The 16,614-nt window shown below is 40.9% G+C and overlaps 1 protein-coding gene across 2 annotated transcripts in view; it reads left to right on the top strand.

Annotated features, from left to right (window-relative positions):
* LOC145358209 (uncharacterized) overlaps positions 1 to 16,614 on the top strand; it is a 33,088-nt gene that overhangs the window by 577 nt on the left and 15,897 nt on the right. The window contains exons 1-5 of one of the 2 annotated variants that reach the window (XM_080212018.1): positions 5,463 to 5,640; positions 5,977 to 8,960; positions 12,094 to 12,279; positions 12,989 to 13,067; positions 14,172 to 14,302. In XM_080212018.1, coding sequence (XP_080068144.1) covers positions 5,639 to 5,640; positions 5,977 to 8,960; positions 12,094 to 12,279; positions 12,989 to 13,067; positions 14,172 to 14,302 — 3,382 coding nt within the window. In that variant the 5' untranslated portion in view covers positions 5,463 to 5,638. Of the gene's footprint in view, positions 1 to 5,462; positions 5,641 to 5,976; positions 8,961 to 12,093; positions 12,280 to 12,988; positions 13,068 to 14,171; positions 14,303 to 16,614 lie in introns of those variants that run through there. The other variant, XM_080212019.1, reaches the window with a different exon arrangement.

Raw genomic sequence — 16,614 nt, 5'->3', positions numbered from 1 at the left:
AGGCTGTCTTGACCTGTAAGTGTTGCAGAAGAGGAGTGAGCGAACGTTTTCTGAGAAAGAGTGTTGGAAATATTCAGCTGACCAGGCAGCATCTGTGAAGAGAGAAACAGGATTAACGTTTCAGGTTGATGGCCTTTCACTGGAACCACAGACAAATTATGTGAGGAAGTATTGTTGTAATGAGCTTGGTCACCCAATTAAAGTTTATTAGTGATGAGTGGGACTTACATTAACGTTGGGTGGCACAGTGGTTAACACTGCTGCCTCACAGTGCCAGAGATCTGGGTTCAATTTCCACCTTGGGTCACTATTTATGGAGTTTGCGTGTTCTCTCTGCATCTTTGTGGGTATCCTGTGGGTGCTCTGGTCTCCTCCCATAGTCCAAAGATGTGTGTTAGGTGAATTGGCCATGCTAAATTGCCCCTTAGTTTCAGGGGGTCTAGCTTGGCTAAATGCATGGGGTTATGGGGATAAGGCCTGGGTGGGATTGTGGTTGGTGCAGATTCGATGGACGGAATGGCCTCTTTCTGCACGATAGATTCTATAATTAACACTGCAATTAAGTTACTGCGAAATTCCTCTAGTCACCACACTTTGTTGCCTGTTTGGTGACACTGAGGGAGAATTTAGCATAGCCAGCACACCTAACTAGCATGTCTTTCAGATTGTGTGGGGAAATCAGAACACCCAGAGGGAATCTGCGCAGGGGAGAATGTCTGTGCAGAGTCTGCAAGTGACACAAGCTGGGAATTGAACCCAGGTCCTTGGTGCTGTGAGGCACCAATGCTTGCCATTGGTGCCCCATACCTCATTGCAGGCTTGGTCCAAATGTGGACAAAAGAGCTGAATTCCACAGGTGAAATAAGAGTGACTGCCTGAGGAAATCTCTCTTGTTTATGTCCAGCACAAAGAAAGATGGCTGTGGTTGTTGAAAGGAATCATTCCAGCCACAGAAGTTGCTGCAGGGATTCTTTGGGGTAGTAAGGATGCCTAATGATCTTAAACTGAGCTTCCTGCAGTCATTCAGTCACAAGTCAGAATATTCCTGTGGGCTGGTGGCATGATGATCAATACCTTGGTGTTAAGAACCCTGCAGATGTTAAATGCGAGGATATCCCAAAACCCAGAAGGGTAACTTCGAACACTGGTACTTAGTGGTGTATATTTTCAATTTGGCATACTGTGAGAAAAGGTATGAAAAACCAGGAAGGAATGGTCCAGTCATGTGATCAATTAAGGAATATTTATTAATGTAAAAAAAATACAACTGCACTACAACTGTACACTTAACTACAATGATGGCTCTGCACAATATTAAATGGTTACTCTTTTAGTCTCAAATACTCACGTTTCCTGAACTCTCATGTCTTTTGTTCAGTCAATAATTACCACACAGGTTTTTTAATCCATACTTGAGAATATGGTTTCAGAAAAGGTGTAATCAGCAATGATTTAATTTTCAGGAGACTGTTTTAGGAGCTGGGTGCGCCTGTGATGGAAGTTGCTACTGTCCTCTTTTCCAGTTACTGTGCTAGGGATGTGGCAATCTTTCCCTTTGATGTTACCCACCTTGTGAATCTGGCCTTTTGCATACGAATGTCAATTTCCTTATCTCTCCACTTTGAAGTTACCTGTTCTATAGAACCATAGAATCCCGAAAATGCAGAAGGCGGCCATTCAGCCCATCAAGTCTGCACCAACTCTCTGAAAGAGCATCTTACCCAAGCCCAACCCCCAGCCCTATCCCCACAACCCTTTCCAAACACCATTTTCCCCATATCACATAGATTAACCACTTGCTTTTCTCACTGATTTACTAATTCGCATATCAAAATCCTTTCACACAGTCGCCCTATTTATTTTATCCCTATTTCTTTTTAATCTTAATTTTCCCTAATTGTTAACATAAGACAGTACCTTCTAAACCTATGACCACCGCTATTTAGAAAGACAAGGCCAGCAGACACATGGGAATGCCACTACCTCCAAGCCACACACCATTCTGACTTGGTGTTCATTCACTGTCGCAGAGTCAAAATCCTGTAGATCCCTACCTATCGGCACTGTGGGTGCTGTATCACATGGACAGAGCGGTTCAAGTAGGGATAGACAGTAAATGTTGACCTAGCCAGCAATGCCCACATCCCACAAAAGAATACATTTTTAAAAATGCCACCTTAAGATGAATTAAGGGTGGACAATAAATGTCAGCAATGTTGATATACCAAAGAGAAATTAAAAAATAATCAGGAAAGTTTAAAAATGGGCACTGATGTCAGGGAATACCTTATAGACATAGAAGCGTGAAGCTTCAGGGAGGATGGCAGATATGCTGGGAACAGCTTCCAGTAAAAATATTAAAAATTGCTCATGTTTCATGAATTATTTAACATAAAAAGGGATGAACTAATGGGAAAAATTGAGTAGTTTTTTCAACTTTGTTACCAAGAAGGCAGCTTAGATTTCCTCAAGGTGTGTGTCTGGCTGAATAGTGGTTGCTCAATGTATAGGTATGGGAATCTGAAGTTTATAAAACCATTTAGTTTCTTAAATATGTATCTGCAGATTGACTATGAGCATGGTATTCACGCCCAAGATTGTGCAGTACATAGGAAATTTGGTATCTTACTTGATGATACCCTGGTAATACAGATAATCCAAAATCTAGTCTTCATATGGTGAAGGATTATTTGCGGTCTTTGTGCAGATGTAGTTCATAGATCTTAAAATCATGCACTCCGTCCTTATTTCTATACAATACTTCAGACAACACATTTGCAACTTGCAGCACTTTGAATGAGATAGTTTGTCAAATATGGAGGCTGACTAGCTTGCAGAGCCATTGAAGAAATGGATTCTCAGGATGAAATTTTGTGGTCTAACCTTTAAGTGAATTTCAGGAAGACAGTATGTGGGGAAGGGACCCTGGCTTGGTAGAGTGCGGAAGGTTGTGTCTTTTGACTTCAACTGAGAATCAAGGAGGTTTATGCACATAATGGGTGATGGGAAATAAATACCCAGCTACAGCAATGTGTTGTCCAGAATTATACATGGTTTAGGAAGGTCGTTGATGTTTTGGAAAGGATGCGGGGAAGATTTGTCTGAATGGTAGTGGGGACTAAGAAGCCACAAAATCTTTCTCCATCTTGGAACAAAGGAGGACAAATCATCAGAATCCATGTCTTTGTTGTGACAAGTATAACCAAGCCAGTAGATGACAATGCAATTGACTTGTATTACAGACAGATGTTAAAGTAGCATCAATATTGATGAAGTAGATAGAGAGATTTGGTAATTGATGCTACAGTGGTATAGTACAGTGATTATTTTCCAAGCCTCGCTGGATTCCGGGGAAGTGCCGGAAGATTGGAAAATGGCTAATGTTATGCCGCTGTTTAAAAAGGGTAGCAGGCAAAAGGCAGGGAATTATAGGCTGGTTAGTTTAACGTCTGTTGTAGAAAAAATGCTTGAATCCGTCATCAAAGAGGAAATAGCGAGGCATCTTGAGAAGAATTGTTTGATAGAGCAGACGCAGCACGGATTCATTAAGGGGAAGTCGTGTCTGACAAATTTATTGAAATTCTATGAGGATGTGTCTAGTGCAGTGGATAGAGGGGAACCGGTGGATGTGGTGTTTCTCGATTTTCAGGAGGCGTTTGATAAGGTGCCACACAAAAGGTTGTTACAGAAGGTTAGTGGGCATGGAGTTGGGGGTAAAGTGTTAGCGTGGATAGGGGATTGGCTGTCAAATAGGAGGCAGAGAGTGGGTGTCAATGGGTGCTGTTTGGATTGGCAGTTGGTGACTATTGGAGTGCCCCAGGGATCGGTGCTGGCGCCTCAGCTATTTACCATTTATATAGATGATCTGGAGGAGGGAGCCAAGTGTAAGGTGTCGAAATTTGCTGATGACACAAAGATAAGTGAAACAGCAAATTGTGCGGAGGGTGTAGAAAGTCTGCAGAGGGATCTAGATAGGCTGAGCGAGTGGGCGAGGACCTGGCAGATGGAATACAATGTTGGCAAGTGTGAGTTTATCCACTTTGGTAGGAATAATAGTAGGAAGGACTACTACTTACAGGGCGAAAAGCTGCAGCATGCTACGGTGCAGAGGGACCTGGGGGTCCTTGTGCATGAGTCGCAAAAACCCAGCCTACAGGTGCAGCAGGTGGTCAGGAAGGCAAATGGGATGCTGGCCTTCATAGCGAGGGGGATTGAATATAAAAGTAGAGAGGTCTTGCTGCAACTGTACAGGGCACTGGTGAGGCTGCAGCTGGAGTACTGTGTGCAGTTTTGGTCGCTGCACTTGTGCAAGGATATTTTGGCCTTGGAGGGAGTGCAGAGGAGGTTCACTAGGCTGATACCGGGGTTGAGCTATGAAGAGAGGCTGAATAGACTGGGCTTGTACTCGTTAGAGTTTAGAAGGATGAGGGGGGATCTTATTGAGAAGTATAAGATGATGAAAGGGATGGATAGGGTAGAGGTGGAGAGGTTCTTCCCGCTCAGGAAGGACAGCAGGACCAGAGGGCACAGCCTCAAGATAAGGGGGGTGCAGTTTAGAACAGAATTGAGGAGGAACTTCTTTACTCAAAGGGTGGTGAATCTCTGGAATTCTCTGCCCGTTGAAGTGGTGGAGGCTACCTCGCTAAATATATTTAAGACGCAGGTAGATAGGTTTTTGGTAGGCAAGGGGATTAAGGGTTATGGGGAGAAAGCAGGAAAGTGGAACTGAGCCACTTCAGATCAGCCATGATCTTATTGAATGGCGGGGCAGGCTCGAGGGGCTAGATGGCCTGCCTACTCCTGCTCCTATTTCTTATGTTCTTACAGACTGAAGGTGTTTTTATATCAGTAGAGAACAAGCTTGTATTGTAGGCTGAAAACAACCATGCTTGTGATGTTTGGCCTTTGTTCTTAAGCCCCACACTAATGCACTTGACTCAATGTTCTTCCAGAATGGCTTTACACACCACTCACTTACATCAAACTGTAGATGCACCATTGCAACCTTTTGAGGGAAATTACAGATGGGCAATAATTCTGCCCTTGCATCACTGAGCACTGAGAATTAATTTTAAAAAAATTAATGAAGGCTTCTGCTTACTGTGTAATGAATTGTGAAGAGCGGTGCAATTGCGTTACAGCTAAGAATAATATCAGGCTCTAGCAATTACTATAAAAGTTTGGAAGTCTGTTAGCACTTTCTTCAGACTGATACATGAAGTTTATCCACTTGGATGATGTATCGGACATTGAACAGCACCCATAGAGCTGTATGCTAATGTGAAACAACTGGCCATACACATGCTGCAGAATATTAAGGTTTATTTATTAGTCACAAGTAGGCTTACATTCACACTGCAATGGAAGTACTGTGAAAATCCCCTAGTTGCCACACTCTGATGCAGTGGGCACACTGAGGGAGAATTTAGCATGGCCAATTTAGCTAACCTGCATTTCTTTAGAGGAAAACTGGAGTAACTGGAGGAAAACCACGCAGACTCAGGCAGAACGTGCAAACTCCACACAGAAAGAGACCCAAGCTGCGAATCGATCCCAGGTCCCTGGCGCTGTGAGGCAGCAGTGCTAACCACTATGCCACCATGCTGCCCCAGCATGGTGAATAGATACATGCACACACATGTAAGTATATTAAAAGAAAATCTGAAGCTGAATTATAGTGAATAAGATTGAAGAATCCACTGAAAGAAGTGAGGAACTAGTAAGTGTTGCTGTTGTTCATTGATTGCACTAACTATCTTAAGAAATACATCAAAGATCTATTTTGTGACTTCGTGTCATTTTCTCTGCTGACCTTGGAAACTGCTTAGTAGCACAGCAAAATATTTTGAATGATCATGTTGCAAATGCATTAAAGAATCTCTTAATAGTTGGTTGAGGAAAGGAGAAAAGGAATTGATATTTTTGTTCCATGCACTTTCTTGTTTAAACTAATATTTATTCCGTTTTTGAAAATAGGAAGATAATGATGGAGGAAAACAACAGTATGATGCAAGATATACTACATAAGAAGAAAAAACAGAAGCACAGTGGCAACACAAAGGAGAAGCATTCTTTGAGATCACTGGAAGACGATGCTCCAGAGACTGCTGCTGTAGAGGCTAACCAAGAGGTGCAAAGTCCCAGGTTAGAGGGCTTTGGTGAAAAGAAACAGAAGAAAGGTTGTGATATTTCCGAGATGGTTACAGTGAACACCGAACAAGACTTAAGTACTCAATTGTTTGTGGGTAATAGTGAAAACAAACGGAAGAAAAAGAAAGACCGTTCTCGATCTTTAGCAGAGAATGATATTTCAGCAAAGGTTACAGTGAACACTGAGCAAGACTTAAATACGCAATTGTTTGTGGGTAATAGTGAAAAGAAATTGAAGAAAAAGAAAAAACATTCTTCATCATTAGAAGGTTGTGATAGTTCAGAGACAGTTACAGTGAACACTGAACAGGACTTAAACGCTCAATTGTTTGTGGGTAATAGTGAAAAGAAATTGAAGAAGAAAAAGAAAGAACATTCTTCATCGTTAGACGGTTGTGATAGTTCAGAGACAGTTACAGTGAACACCGAACAGGACTTAAATACTCAATTGTTTGTAGCTAATAGTGAAAAGAAACGGAAGAAGAAAAAGGAGTGTTCTTTGTCTGATATTTCAGAGACAGTTACAGTGGACACTGAACTAGACTCAAACGCTCAATTGTTTGTGGGTAATAATGAAAAGAAATTGAAGAAAAAGAAAGACTATTCTCCATCTTTAGCAAAGTATGATATTTCTGCAGAGGTTACAGTGAATACCAAACAAGACTTAAATACACAATTGTTTGCAGGTAGTGAAAAGAAACTGAAGAAAAGGAAAGAACATTCTTCATCGTTAGAAGGTTGTGATAGTTCAGAAGCAGTTACAGTGAACACCGAACAAGACTTAAACGCTCAATTGTTTGTGGGTAATAGTGAAAAGAAACGGAAGAAAAAGAAAGAACATCCTTCATTGTTAGAAGGTTGTGATAGTTCAGAAACAGTTACAGTGAACACCGAACAGGACTTAAACACTCAATTGTTTGTGGGCAATAGTGAAAAGAAATTGAAAAAAAAGAAAGAACATTCTTCATTGTTAGGTTATGATAGTTCAGAGACAGTTACAGTGAACACCGAACAAGATTTAAATGCTCAATTGTTTGTGGGTAATAGTGAAAAGAAACGAAAGAAAAAGAAAGAACATTCTTCAGCGTTAGAAGGTTGTGATAGTTCAGAAGCAGTTACAGTGAACACTGAACAGGACTTAAACACTCAATTGTTTGTGGGTAATAGTGAAAAGAAACGGAAGAAGGAGCGTTCTGCATCTTTAGTGGGGCGTGATAGTTCAGAGACTGTTACAGTAGATACTGAAGATGGCCTCCAGTATGTAGTTAACAGTGAAAAGAAACTAAAGACAAGGAGAAAAGAGAGACACTGTTCTAGATCAGAGGAAGAATGTCATGATTCAGAAGTGCGAAACCCCAGAGAATCTGGTCACAGTGAAAGTAAACCAAAGAAGAAAAAGAACAACCGCCTCATTTCATTGGAAGATTTACACGATGGTTCAGAGACTGTTACGGTGGCCACTGGACAAGACTGGCAAAATATCCAGTATGCAGGGAATAATAGAGAAAAACAAAAGGAGAGGAAAAAAGAGAGTCACAACTCCAGGTCAGAGGAAGGATGTGATAATTGGGAGATCCAGGATCTTCAGTTAGTTGGTAATGGTGAGGCAAAAATGGAAAAACATCGTCCCAGCTCATTAGAAATTGATGTTGCTACACAGGTGAATTCCACAGAAATTAAGATGGAGAATGAAGGCTATCAAACAAATAAAAAAGTACATCATTCCTGCTCAGCAGATGAGACAAATGTTTTGATGTCTGCAGTAAAGACTAAACAAACGCCGCAAAGTGCCAACTTAATGGATAGTAGTGATAAGAAAAAGGACCATGTCAAGGCATTGAAAAATGTTATAGAGATTACTACAAAAGCAGTGCAGAGTCCCAAGATAATGGATGGCAGAGATGGCCACAAGAAGAAACGGAAACGTTGTTCCAATTCAGCAGAAGAGCGGGGTGGAAAATACCATTGTAAGTCAGCAGAAGGCGGTAATAATTCTGAGACTGCTGCAAAGATTCCTCACCGAAAGAGGGCAATATCAGAATCTGTTGACATTGATACAGAAACTTCAGCCAAAAAATTCAAGAGGACAAAGAAGAAAATTGAATTTGATAACAGTGTTAACAAAGATGGCTCTCTCAGTGGTTCTGAAGTGCCACTAAAATCAGTCAAGAAATGTAAAATAAGCAACGTATTGCCATTTGAAAATCACAGTGCAGACCTGCAACAAAGCATTAACAAATCTTTCAAGGAACAGAGAGTAAAATGCAGTCCAGGTGGGATTGCAGAGAAAGAAGCAACAGACCACACCGACGCTGTGGACATTGGTGACTTTGCAGAGATCACTACAAAGCAGAGTGATCGAATAAAGCATACATCTAGCACAGGTTGTCAAGAAATTGTCAAAACCTCCAAGAAACACAGGCAAGAGAAAGGCAGCTTGTCAGGACGCAAGAATCCTGGCAGAACGAAGAACTTGATGAAGAGTAAGCCTTCTGCATTGAACAGGGCGAGCACACTTGAGGTTGTCATTACACCCGAGACCTTCACAGAACCAAATTGGAGACAGCAAAATAAGCAGCAGCAGCACACGACAGGATCTGACAATAATGTCAGCATCACAGCTGAGGAGCATTTTCAGGGGGAGGAAATACCCTTTGATCAAGATGCAACTAAAGTCAAAATGATGGACAAATCAAAATTGATTGAGCTACTCAAGGACTTTATCCCTAATGCGGCAAAGCTGAAACCTGAAACAATGTACAGCATGTATAAATATGATCTTCCCAGATTTCAAAAGTTTAAAGAAGCAGGTACGACTAATCAATGCAAAGCTGCTGTTTTGTTTACTTAGCGACACACAGCTTTATCGTTGAGCAATTTCTTGCACACTTTTTAATTGCTCAATTGTAAAGTTCCAGTTCAATATGTTGTGGAAACGTAAGATTTAAAACTACTATGAAAGATAGTGTTTTCAAGTGTTAAAATGCTTAAGAGTTTACAACTCTGTATTCAACATTTAACGTTTATGGAGCAGATTTCATGTGGCGTTGCTCATAATCAACTGTAGATTTTCTAAAGATCGGTATTATGCTAAGTATAATTCCCAGGGAAATTTAATTATCCTTGGAAATATTGGGAAGGAGGTCTTGCGGTATCATAGTCAGAATCGCTACAATGCAGAAGGGGGCCATTCAACCTATCAAGCCTGCATCGACTCTCTGAAAGAGCATTTTATCTAGGCCTACCCCCAATCTCCATAACCCTGTGTATTTACCATGGCTAATAAATCTAATCCACATATTTTAGGAAATTAAGGGGCAATTTACCACAGCTAACCTACCATTGGATTACGGGAGGAAACCCATGCAGGCATAGAGAGACAGTGCAAACTCCACACACAGACATCCAAGGCTGGAATCAAACTCAGGTCCCCTCTGTGAGGCAGCAGTGCTAATCACGATGCCACCATGCTGCCCCACTAGGATGGGAGCTAGTAGTATTCTTGAAGGGTTTCTCTGGCTTTATAGGAACACTGGAATGGGATGTTTTAGGATCAGTGGAGAAGGAACTGGAAACTGAGGTCTTTGGAGAGGGAGGTTTAAGAGTCTGGAAAGATTTAGGCAATTCTGAAAGTACTGGTAGTACAGTCAATGAGCATATGAAAAATGGACAGTCTACAGTGATTTAGAAGTAAGGAAAAGTAATGAGATGGGGATGAGAGTAAGGGAAAAGAGAATCCTATGGTCCAACATGCCTGAAATTGGAATTTTGGCAACATTTGAGAAGTGTAAACTGGCATTGTTGAAGGGGGATTGGGGAATTCAGTCGTACAGTTATGGCAGAGGTTGGAGGTCTGAGTGAATGAGCCAATATGCAAAATTCTATCTATCTATCTTTAATAACACTTGTCTTCAGGGGTTTATTGTTCAAAAAATAAACATTGCTGTCTAAATCATGACTACTCATAGCCTTGACTAGAAACAATATTGCTGCACCCAAACAGCATTTTCCCAGCTTGGCTGTTATAAGATTGGGCTGAAAATGTGTCTTTTTTAGTATTTTTCAAAAACCACTAGATAAGAATATGTTTGATGTGCCTTTGTGAAAGTGTAGCTACTTTATATCAATGTGCCTGGTGTGCACAGAGCAGCTGCTCTGGAAATCCTGGGAGAGCTGTTTATACCACACCGGACAGAAACTCGTTGTCAAACATGCAGATGGACAGCAGTCAAACTCCATTCTGCTTTAAATGATAACAAACAGTATTTATATTTATAAGGACGATTGCATAAAACCAGAAGATATTACCGAATTAATTTTGTTTAGTTGTCAGCCTGTACATCTGCCACCACAGGAAAAGTTATAACTAGCGGAGGTTAAAGGAGACAAATTATTTGTAAGAACTACATCTCAAGGACAGCAACTACTCAAGTAGTTTGTCGCTTACAGGTTTCTCTGTATATATTTTTAAATAAACTTTACAATTAATTTTTAGTGTCAATTATGAATTTCTACAATGGAAGAAAAATCCTTTGAAATTAGCAATTAATTACTTATAGAGTTAATCACTTATTAAGCCATTTAACATGCAGTAGGTCATTAAGTAAGTGTATCATAAAACTGTGGCTGAAGAGAAATATTGACCAGGGGATCACCTCACTTCCTCATAATAGTATGAAGGTCTTGCCACCTAAGCAAGCAAAGAGACGTCACCTGATAATACTGTATACCATTCTTCCAGTATTGTACTAAAGAGCCCACCTAGCTTTCAGAGCCCAGAGTGGGTCTCAAACACGTAATGTTGAATCCTGAGATCAACCAAACTGATCCTTGATTATTCCGAATATGTTTTAAATTGCATTTGATTGATTTATTCTCTGTGATTCTATTCTGCACTGTTTTTGAGGTGATTGGTCTATTTATCTATTACATTTGATTAGGAGTGCTTGACTGGGGCATGCCAAATCAGATTGTCTGGTCTGTGCACTGCTTTGGTGTCACCATGGCTCAGTGGTGGCACTCCCTTGCCTTATCTGAACATTGTGGGTTCAAGTCCACAGTGGCACAGTAGTTAGCACTGCTGCCTCACAGCACCCGGGTTCAATTCCAGTCTTGGGTCACTGTCTGTGTGAAGTTTGCACATTCTCCTGGGTTTCCTCTGAGTGCTCCAGTTTCCCCCCACAGATAAAAGATGTGCAGGTTAGGTGGGTTGGCCATGCTAAATTGACCCTAGTGTGTGGGGGATTAGCAGGGTAAATATGTGGGGTTATGGGAAAAGGGCCTGAGTGAGATTGTGGTCAATGCAGACTCGATGGGTCAAATGGCCTTCTTCTGTACTGCAGGGATTCTGTGGGGTTTTAGTTCAGACAGACAGCATGGTCAGTGTGGGTTTGGAGGGCCGAAGGATGTGTTCCTGTGCTGTAATTTTCTTTGTTCTAAGTCCAACTCCAGGCTCTTGAACACAAAAATCTAGGATAATGCTCCAGTGCGCTGCACTGTTGGAAGTGCCATCCTTCAATTGAGATGATAGACTGAGAACTCATCTGCCCACTCAGGTTCACACCAAATCCCATGATAAGAAGAGCGGTGGAGTTATCCCGTGCCCTAGCCAATGTTTATCCCTTAATCAAAATCACTAAATAAACAAATGGTCTGTTATTGCATTGTTATTTATGGGAGCTTTGTATGAAGACTGGCTGCATATTTCCTACATAACAGTGAGTACATTTCAAGGTAGGAAATTAGTTTATTGGTCATAAAGTGCGTTGAGGATCTTAAAATTATGAAAGGCACCACATAAATGCACATTTCCTTTCCTTTGTTCTGAATCTTTTTTCCCTTATTCAGAGATGAGAAGTGAATTAAAAATAAACAGAACTCTTTTTGCAAGGTTTTTCTTAAAGTGGATTCTGGTAATTGCTGTAATATTTCTCCCTTGTGTAGGAATTCCAATCCGACAAGGCAGGTTTACCGAGGCAGAAAACATGCAGTTACAGGAAAACCTAAACCAATTAATGCAGTTAACTGGAGTTCAGAATGAATGGGAGTTTTTTCACGTTCCTGAGTCTGATCACGAGATGATAAGAATGAAACAACTGAAACAGAGCAATTTATTCTGCTGCAGACTAGGTATTTCTGTTTTAGTTTCATTTTTATGCCAGTGTAATTCTACGTAGCAGGGGTGTATCTCATAATTTTGAGTTTTGCATAACATCAAACAATGCATCGAATATTTATACTAATTGAATCCTGCTGGACTTTGCATTGATCTGTTATTCCTTGTAATATGTACATTTTTTTCTTTATACCTGTTCACTAGGAACATTTTGCTCCATTTGACTTATGAATCAGGAGCAGGAGTTGGCCATTTGGTCCCTTGAGCTTTCTCCAGCATTTGATAAGATTATGGCTGATCTAATTGTGGCCTCAACTTTCCTTTCCTTCCTATCCCCATACCTTTGACCCCCTTGTCAATCAAGAATGTTCCTTCACCCTCAAAAATGTTCAGTGACTCTGCCTTCGCAGACCAATGCCCTCTGAGAGGAAAAAGGTATTCTTTCCATCTCCATTTTGAATTGGTGACCCCTTATTTTTAAAAGGATATCCCCTAGTTCTACTTTCTCCCACAAGGGGAAACATCTTCTCAGCATCCACCCTGCCAATTCTCCCCAGGGTCGTCTTGTACATGACAATAAGATCACTCTTCATTTTTCTAAACTCCAGTGGATACAGGCCTAACCTAATCTGACCTTTCCTCATAAGATAACTCCATTATCTCAGGACTTGCCCTTCCTTTCATCCAAAGCTAATGTTACATATTTGAAACCTCTCTTTACAGCCGAAGGCATTGCAAGGCCGTGGAAATGTGTTTATCAGCGAGCTAAGAAAATGTATGATCCTAAACGATGTAAAGGCAGGTGAGTTAACCTGGAATGTGTGTCATACCAGTCGTTTGTTTTACATTTAGTGTTTAATTATTTGAGTAGTTGATGTTCTTTGTCAATGATAATCAGCACCTGCAAAAACAAAAAATATTAAAGGTTATAAAATTTAACTCTGGGCTGGTTGTATTTAGAATTATTTTAGTTGAGGATGGTGGTGAAGTTTCAGCGTTTGTTTCAAAGTTTCATGTTTCTCTTTTTGTGTCTGATCATCGGTGTGAATGTTGTGTCCTTTAATGGCACATTGTACTGGTGTTTCCATTCAATTAAATTCTCCTGTCTTTGAATCTTGTGTTGCTGATGATCCCCATGCTCGATCATGTGCTAGCAGTCCAAAGTTTTTTTTCTGCTAATTTTGTCCCCTTCTACTCCTGATGGATGGAACAGTTGTCTTATGAGGAAAGGTAGAGTATGTTGGCTGATACAATGGGGCGGCACAGTGGTTAGCACTGCTGCCTCACATGCCAGGTACCCGCGTTCGATTCCTGGCTTGGGTCACTGTTTGTGTGGAGTTCGTATGTTCTCCTCGTGTTTGTGTGGGTTTCTTCTGGGTGTTATGGTTTTCTCCCACAGTCTGCATTGGTTGTGCTAGATTCTCTTTCAGTGTACCCGGACAAGCGCCGGAGTATGGCGACTAGGGGATTTTCGCAGTAACTTCATTTGCAGTGTTAATGTAAGCCTACTTGGGACACTAGGTGATCTTATTGAGACGTGCAAGACCCCTACGGGGCTTGACAGTGTAAATATAGAAGGGATGTAGTTTCAAAATAAGGTGTCTCCTATTTTAAAACAGATGCGGAGGAATTTCTTTTCTCAGAGGACAGTAAGAGTTTGGAATTCTTTTCCCTGGTGAGAAATAGAGTCTGGATCATTGAATTTAGTCAAAGTTGAGTTACGTAGATTTTTGATTGACCAGTGAGTCAAGGGTTATGGGGGATAGACAGGAAAATGGAGTTAAGGTCACACCAGGTCAGCCATGATTTTATTGATTGACAGAGCAGGCTTCAGGAGTTGAATTGCCTAGTCCAATGTCTATTTGTTATATTCACCTGATATTAACTACAGATGTGTTCCTATCAGATACACGGATGAAGAACTGAAGAAACTGCAACATTTGCAAATTGTGCATGGAAATCAGTGGCAGAAGATTGCTGAACTCATGGACCGTACTGACGTATCTGTTATGGGTCGAGCAAAAACATTGAAGAACTGTAAGTTAAGTTATTAATGTTCATTCTTTTCCCCCTTCATGAAGTTAAATTTGTAGATATCCAACCTACAGTAGCTTTGTAATTAATAGGAATACAATAAATAGGAAATGTTTTGTGGTACATGATGTATTATATCAATAATTCTGGTCAACCTAAAAGCTGATCTGATATCTGGAATTTTAAAAATCTAAACAGATCTTGCAATCAGCAGTAAAACAAAGGTGCTCCCCACTGACCGCAATGATAAACATGCTGAGAAGTCTAGCAATCTCTGTGACAAGTACTTTACCATTTGCGATGTAGTAAATTGTAGCATTCTATAATGAGGATTTTCAGGGTGGTGCTGCGTTGCTACCACTAAGCTGTCCAAGCAGCCATTCGTATTGAAGGATTCTAACAAGCAGGCAACCACTTAATGAAGAGCAGTAACACCACATTTGTTTTATTTTCAAATTTACCGAGTAAAATAAATATTTGGATATACACAAGAGGTAAAGATAGAAGCTGAAATATCACAGAAGAAACTTGAAAATTATTTTAAAAAGTTAGATTAAAAATGTAGTATTTAACCTTAATGGTGACATTTAACAACACTCCACAAAAATAAAATTATATTTGCATGGCCAAATCCATATGGTTGTTACTCAGATTACTGTTAGAAATCCCATCACACCTAATGTGGTGTAATATTTTATGGGGTTTCTGGAGTTTCCGACAACAATGGGAGAGTAGAAAAGGAACCTTGTCACTATAGCAACTGATTTCATTGATTGCTGGTTCTGGGGAGGGATCAACAGCACAGACTCATCTAGCAGTGAATCAGGATTTCCTCACTAGTGTGTTCTTGTATTAAATACTGAAGTTGCAGTCAGATTTAGAAGAGAAATGACAGTAAATACTGACAGTTCGCCCTTAGAAATACCTGCCCGATCACACCATTCGTTTCCACAGTATCCTGATGGCAACCAGCTCAAATTTATCACCACCACCACCACCACCCCACCCACCCATCCACCCATCCATCCCGGCCCCACACACATAACCCGTCTTAACGTCTCATGATTGTTGCACTGTATAGCACAGCCTGTCCTGGATGAACATAAATTTCCTCCTACTAAATATTGGGAGGATTGGAGCAATTGTCTTCTGTTCCACCACAAACTGAGTTCCACCACAAACTCAGTTGCTTAGACACTGATTCCATTCCTTTGCCTGACAACTGTCTGAGACCAAACCAGACTGTGCATAGCTTTAGAGTCATACTTGACCAAAAGATGAGTTTCTGACCACATAGCTGCATTAAGACTGTTTAATTCCATCTCTGTAACTTCAGTCAACTCTGTTCCTACCTCTGCACATTTGCTGAAACTTTCATCTGTGTCTTTGTGACCTGTTTACTTGACTCTTTCAATACCCCCCACCTCCCCCATTATCTGCCACTGTAAATTTGAAATAATTTTAAAACTCTGCTACCTGTGTCTTAACTTACACAAAGTTTGGTTGAACTATGAGGAGAGGCTGAATAAACTAGGCTTGTACTCGTTAGAGTATAGAAGAATGAGGGGAGATCTCATTGAGACATATAAGATGATGAATGGGATGGATAGGATAGAGGTGGAGAGGCTCTTCCCGCTCAGAAAGGACAGTAGGACTAGAGGGCAAAGCCTCAAGATAAAGGGGGGGCGGTTTAGAACAGAGTTGAGGAGGAACTTCTTCACTCAAAGGGTGGTGAATCTCTGGAATTCTCTGCCCGTTGAAGTGGTGGAGGCTGCCTCGCTAAATATATTTAAGACGCGGGTTGATAGGTTTTTGATAGGCAAGGGGATTAAGGGTTATGGGGAGAGGGCAGGAATGTGGAACTGAGACACGACAGATCAGCCATGATCTTATTGAATGGCAGGGCAGGCACGAAGGGCTAGATGGCCTACTCCTGCTCCTATTTCTTATGTTCTTATGCCCTTCACCCATCACACCTGTGCTCGCTGAATTATATTCAAGGTTAAGCAACACCTCGATTTCAAAATCCCTCAGTGGTCTCAATCCACCCTAGCTTTGTAACCTGTTCCAGTCCTACAACCCACTGAGATATCTGCACAATTTTGACCCATGAGCATCTCTGAATTTTATCACTGCACCACTGGTAGCCTTGTCCTCAGCTGCCAAGACCTTAAGCTCTAGAATTCTCACCCTAAACCTAGTCACCTCTCTAGCTCTTTTTACTGTTTTAAGATACATCCTTAGGATACCATCTTATAGCCAACCTTTTCTAGCAAACCTTTGGTCATCCAGCTTACTAAGTGCTTATGTGGCTT

This window comes from Carcharhinus amblyrhynchos, chromosome 25 (genome assembly GCF_965287045.1).
Source record: "Carcharhinus amblyrhynchos chromosome 25, sCarAmb.v2.hapA, whole genome shotgun sequence".
Lineage (NCBI taxonomy): Eukaryota > Metazoa > Chordata > Chondrichthyes > Carcharhiniformes > Carcharhinidae > Carcharhinus > Carcharhinus amblyrhynchos.
Note: the sequence above shows the minus strand (reverse complement) of the source record. Positions and strands in the feature narration are given on the sequence as shown.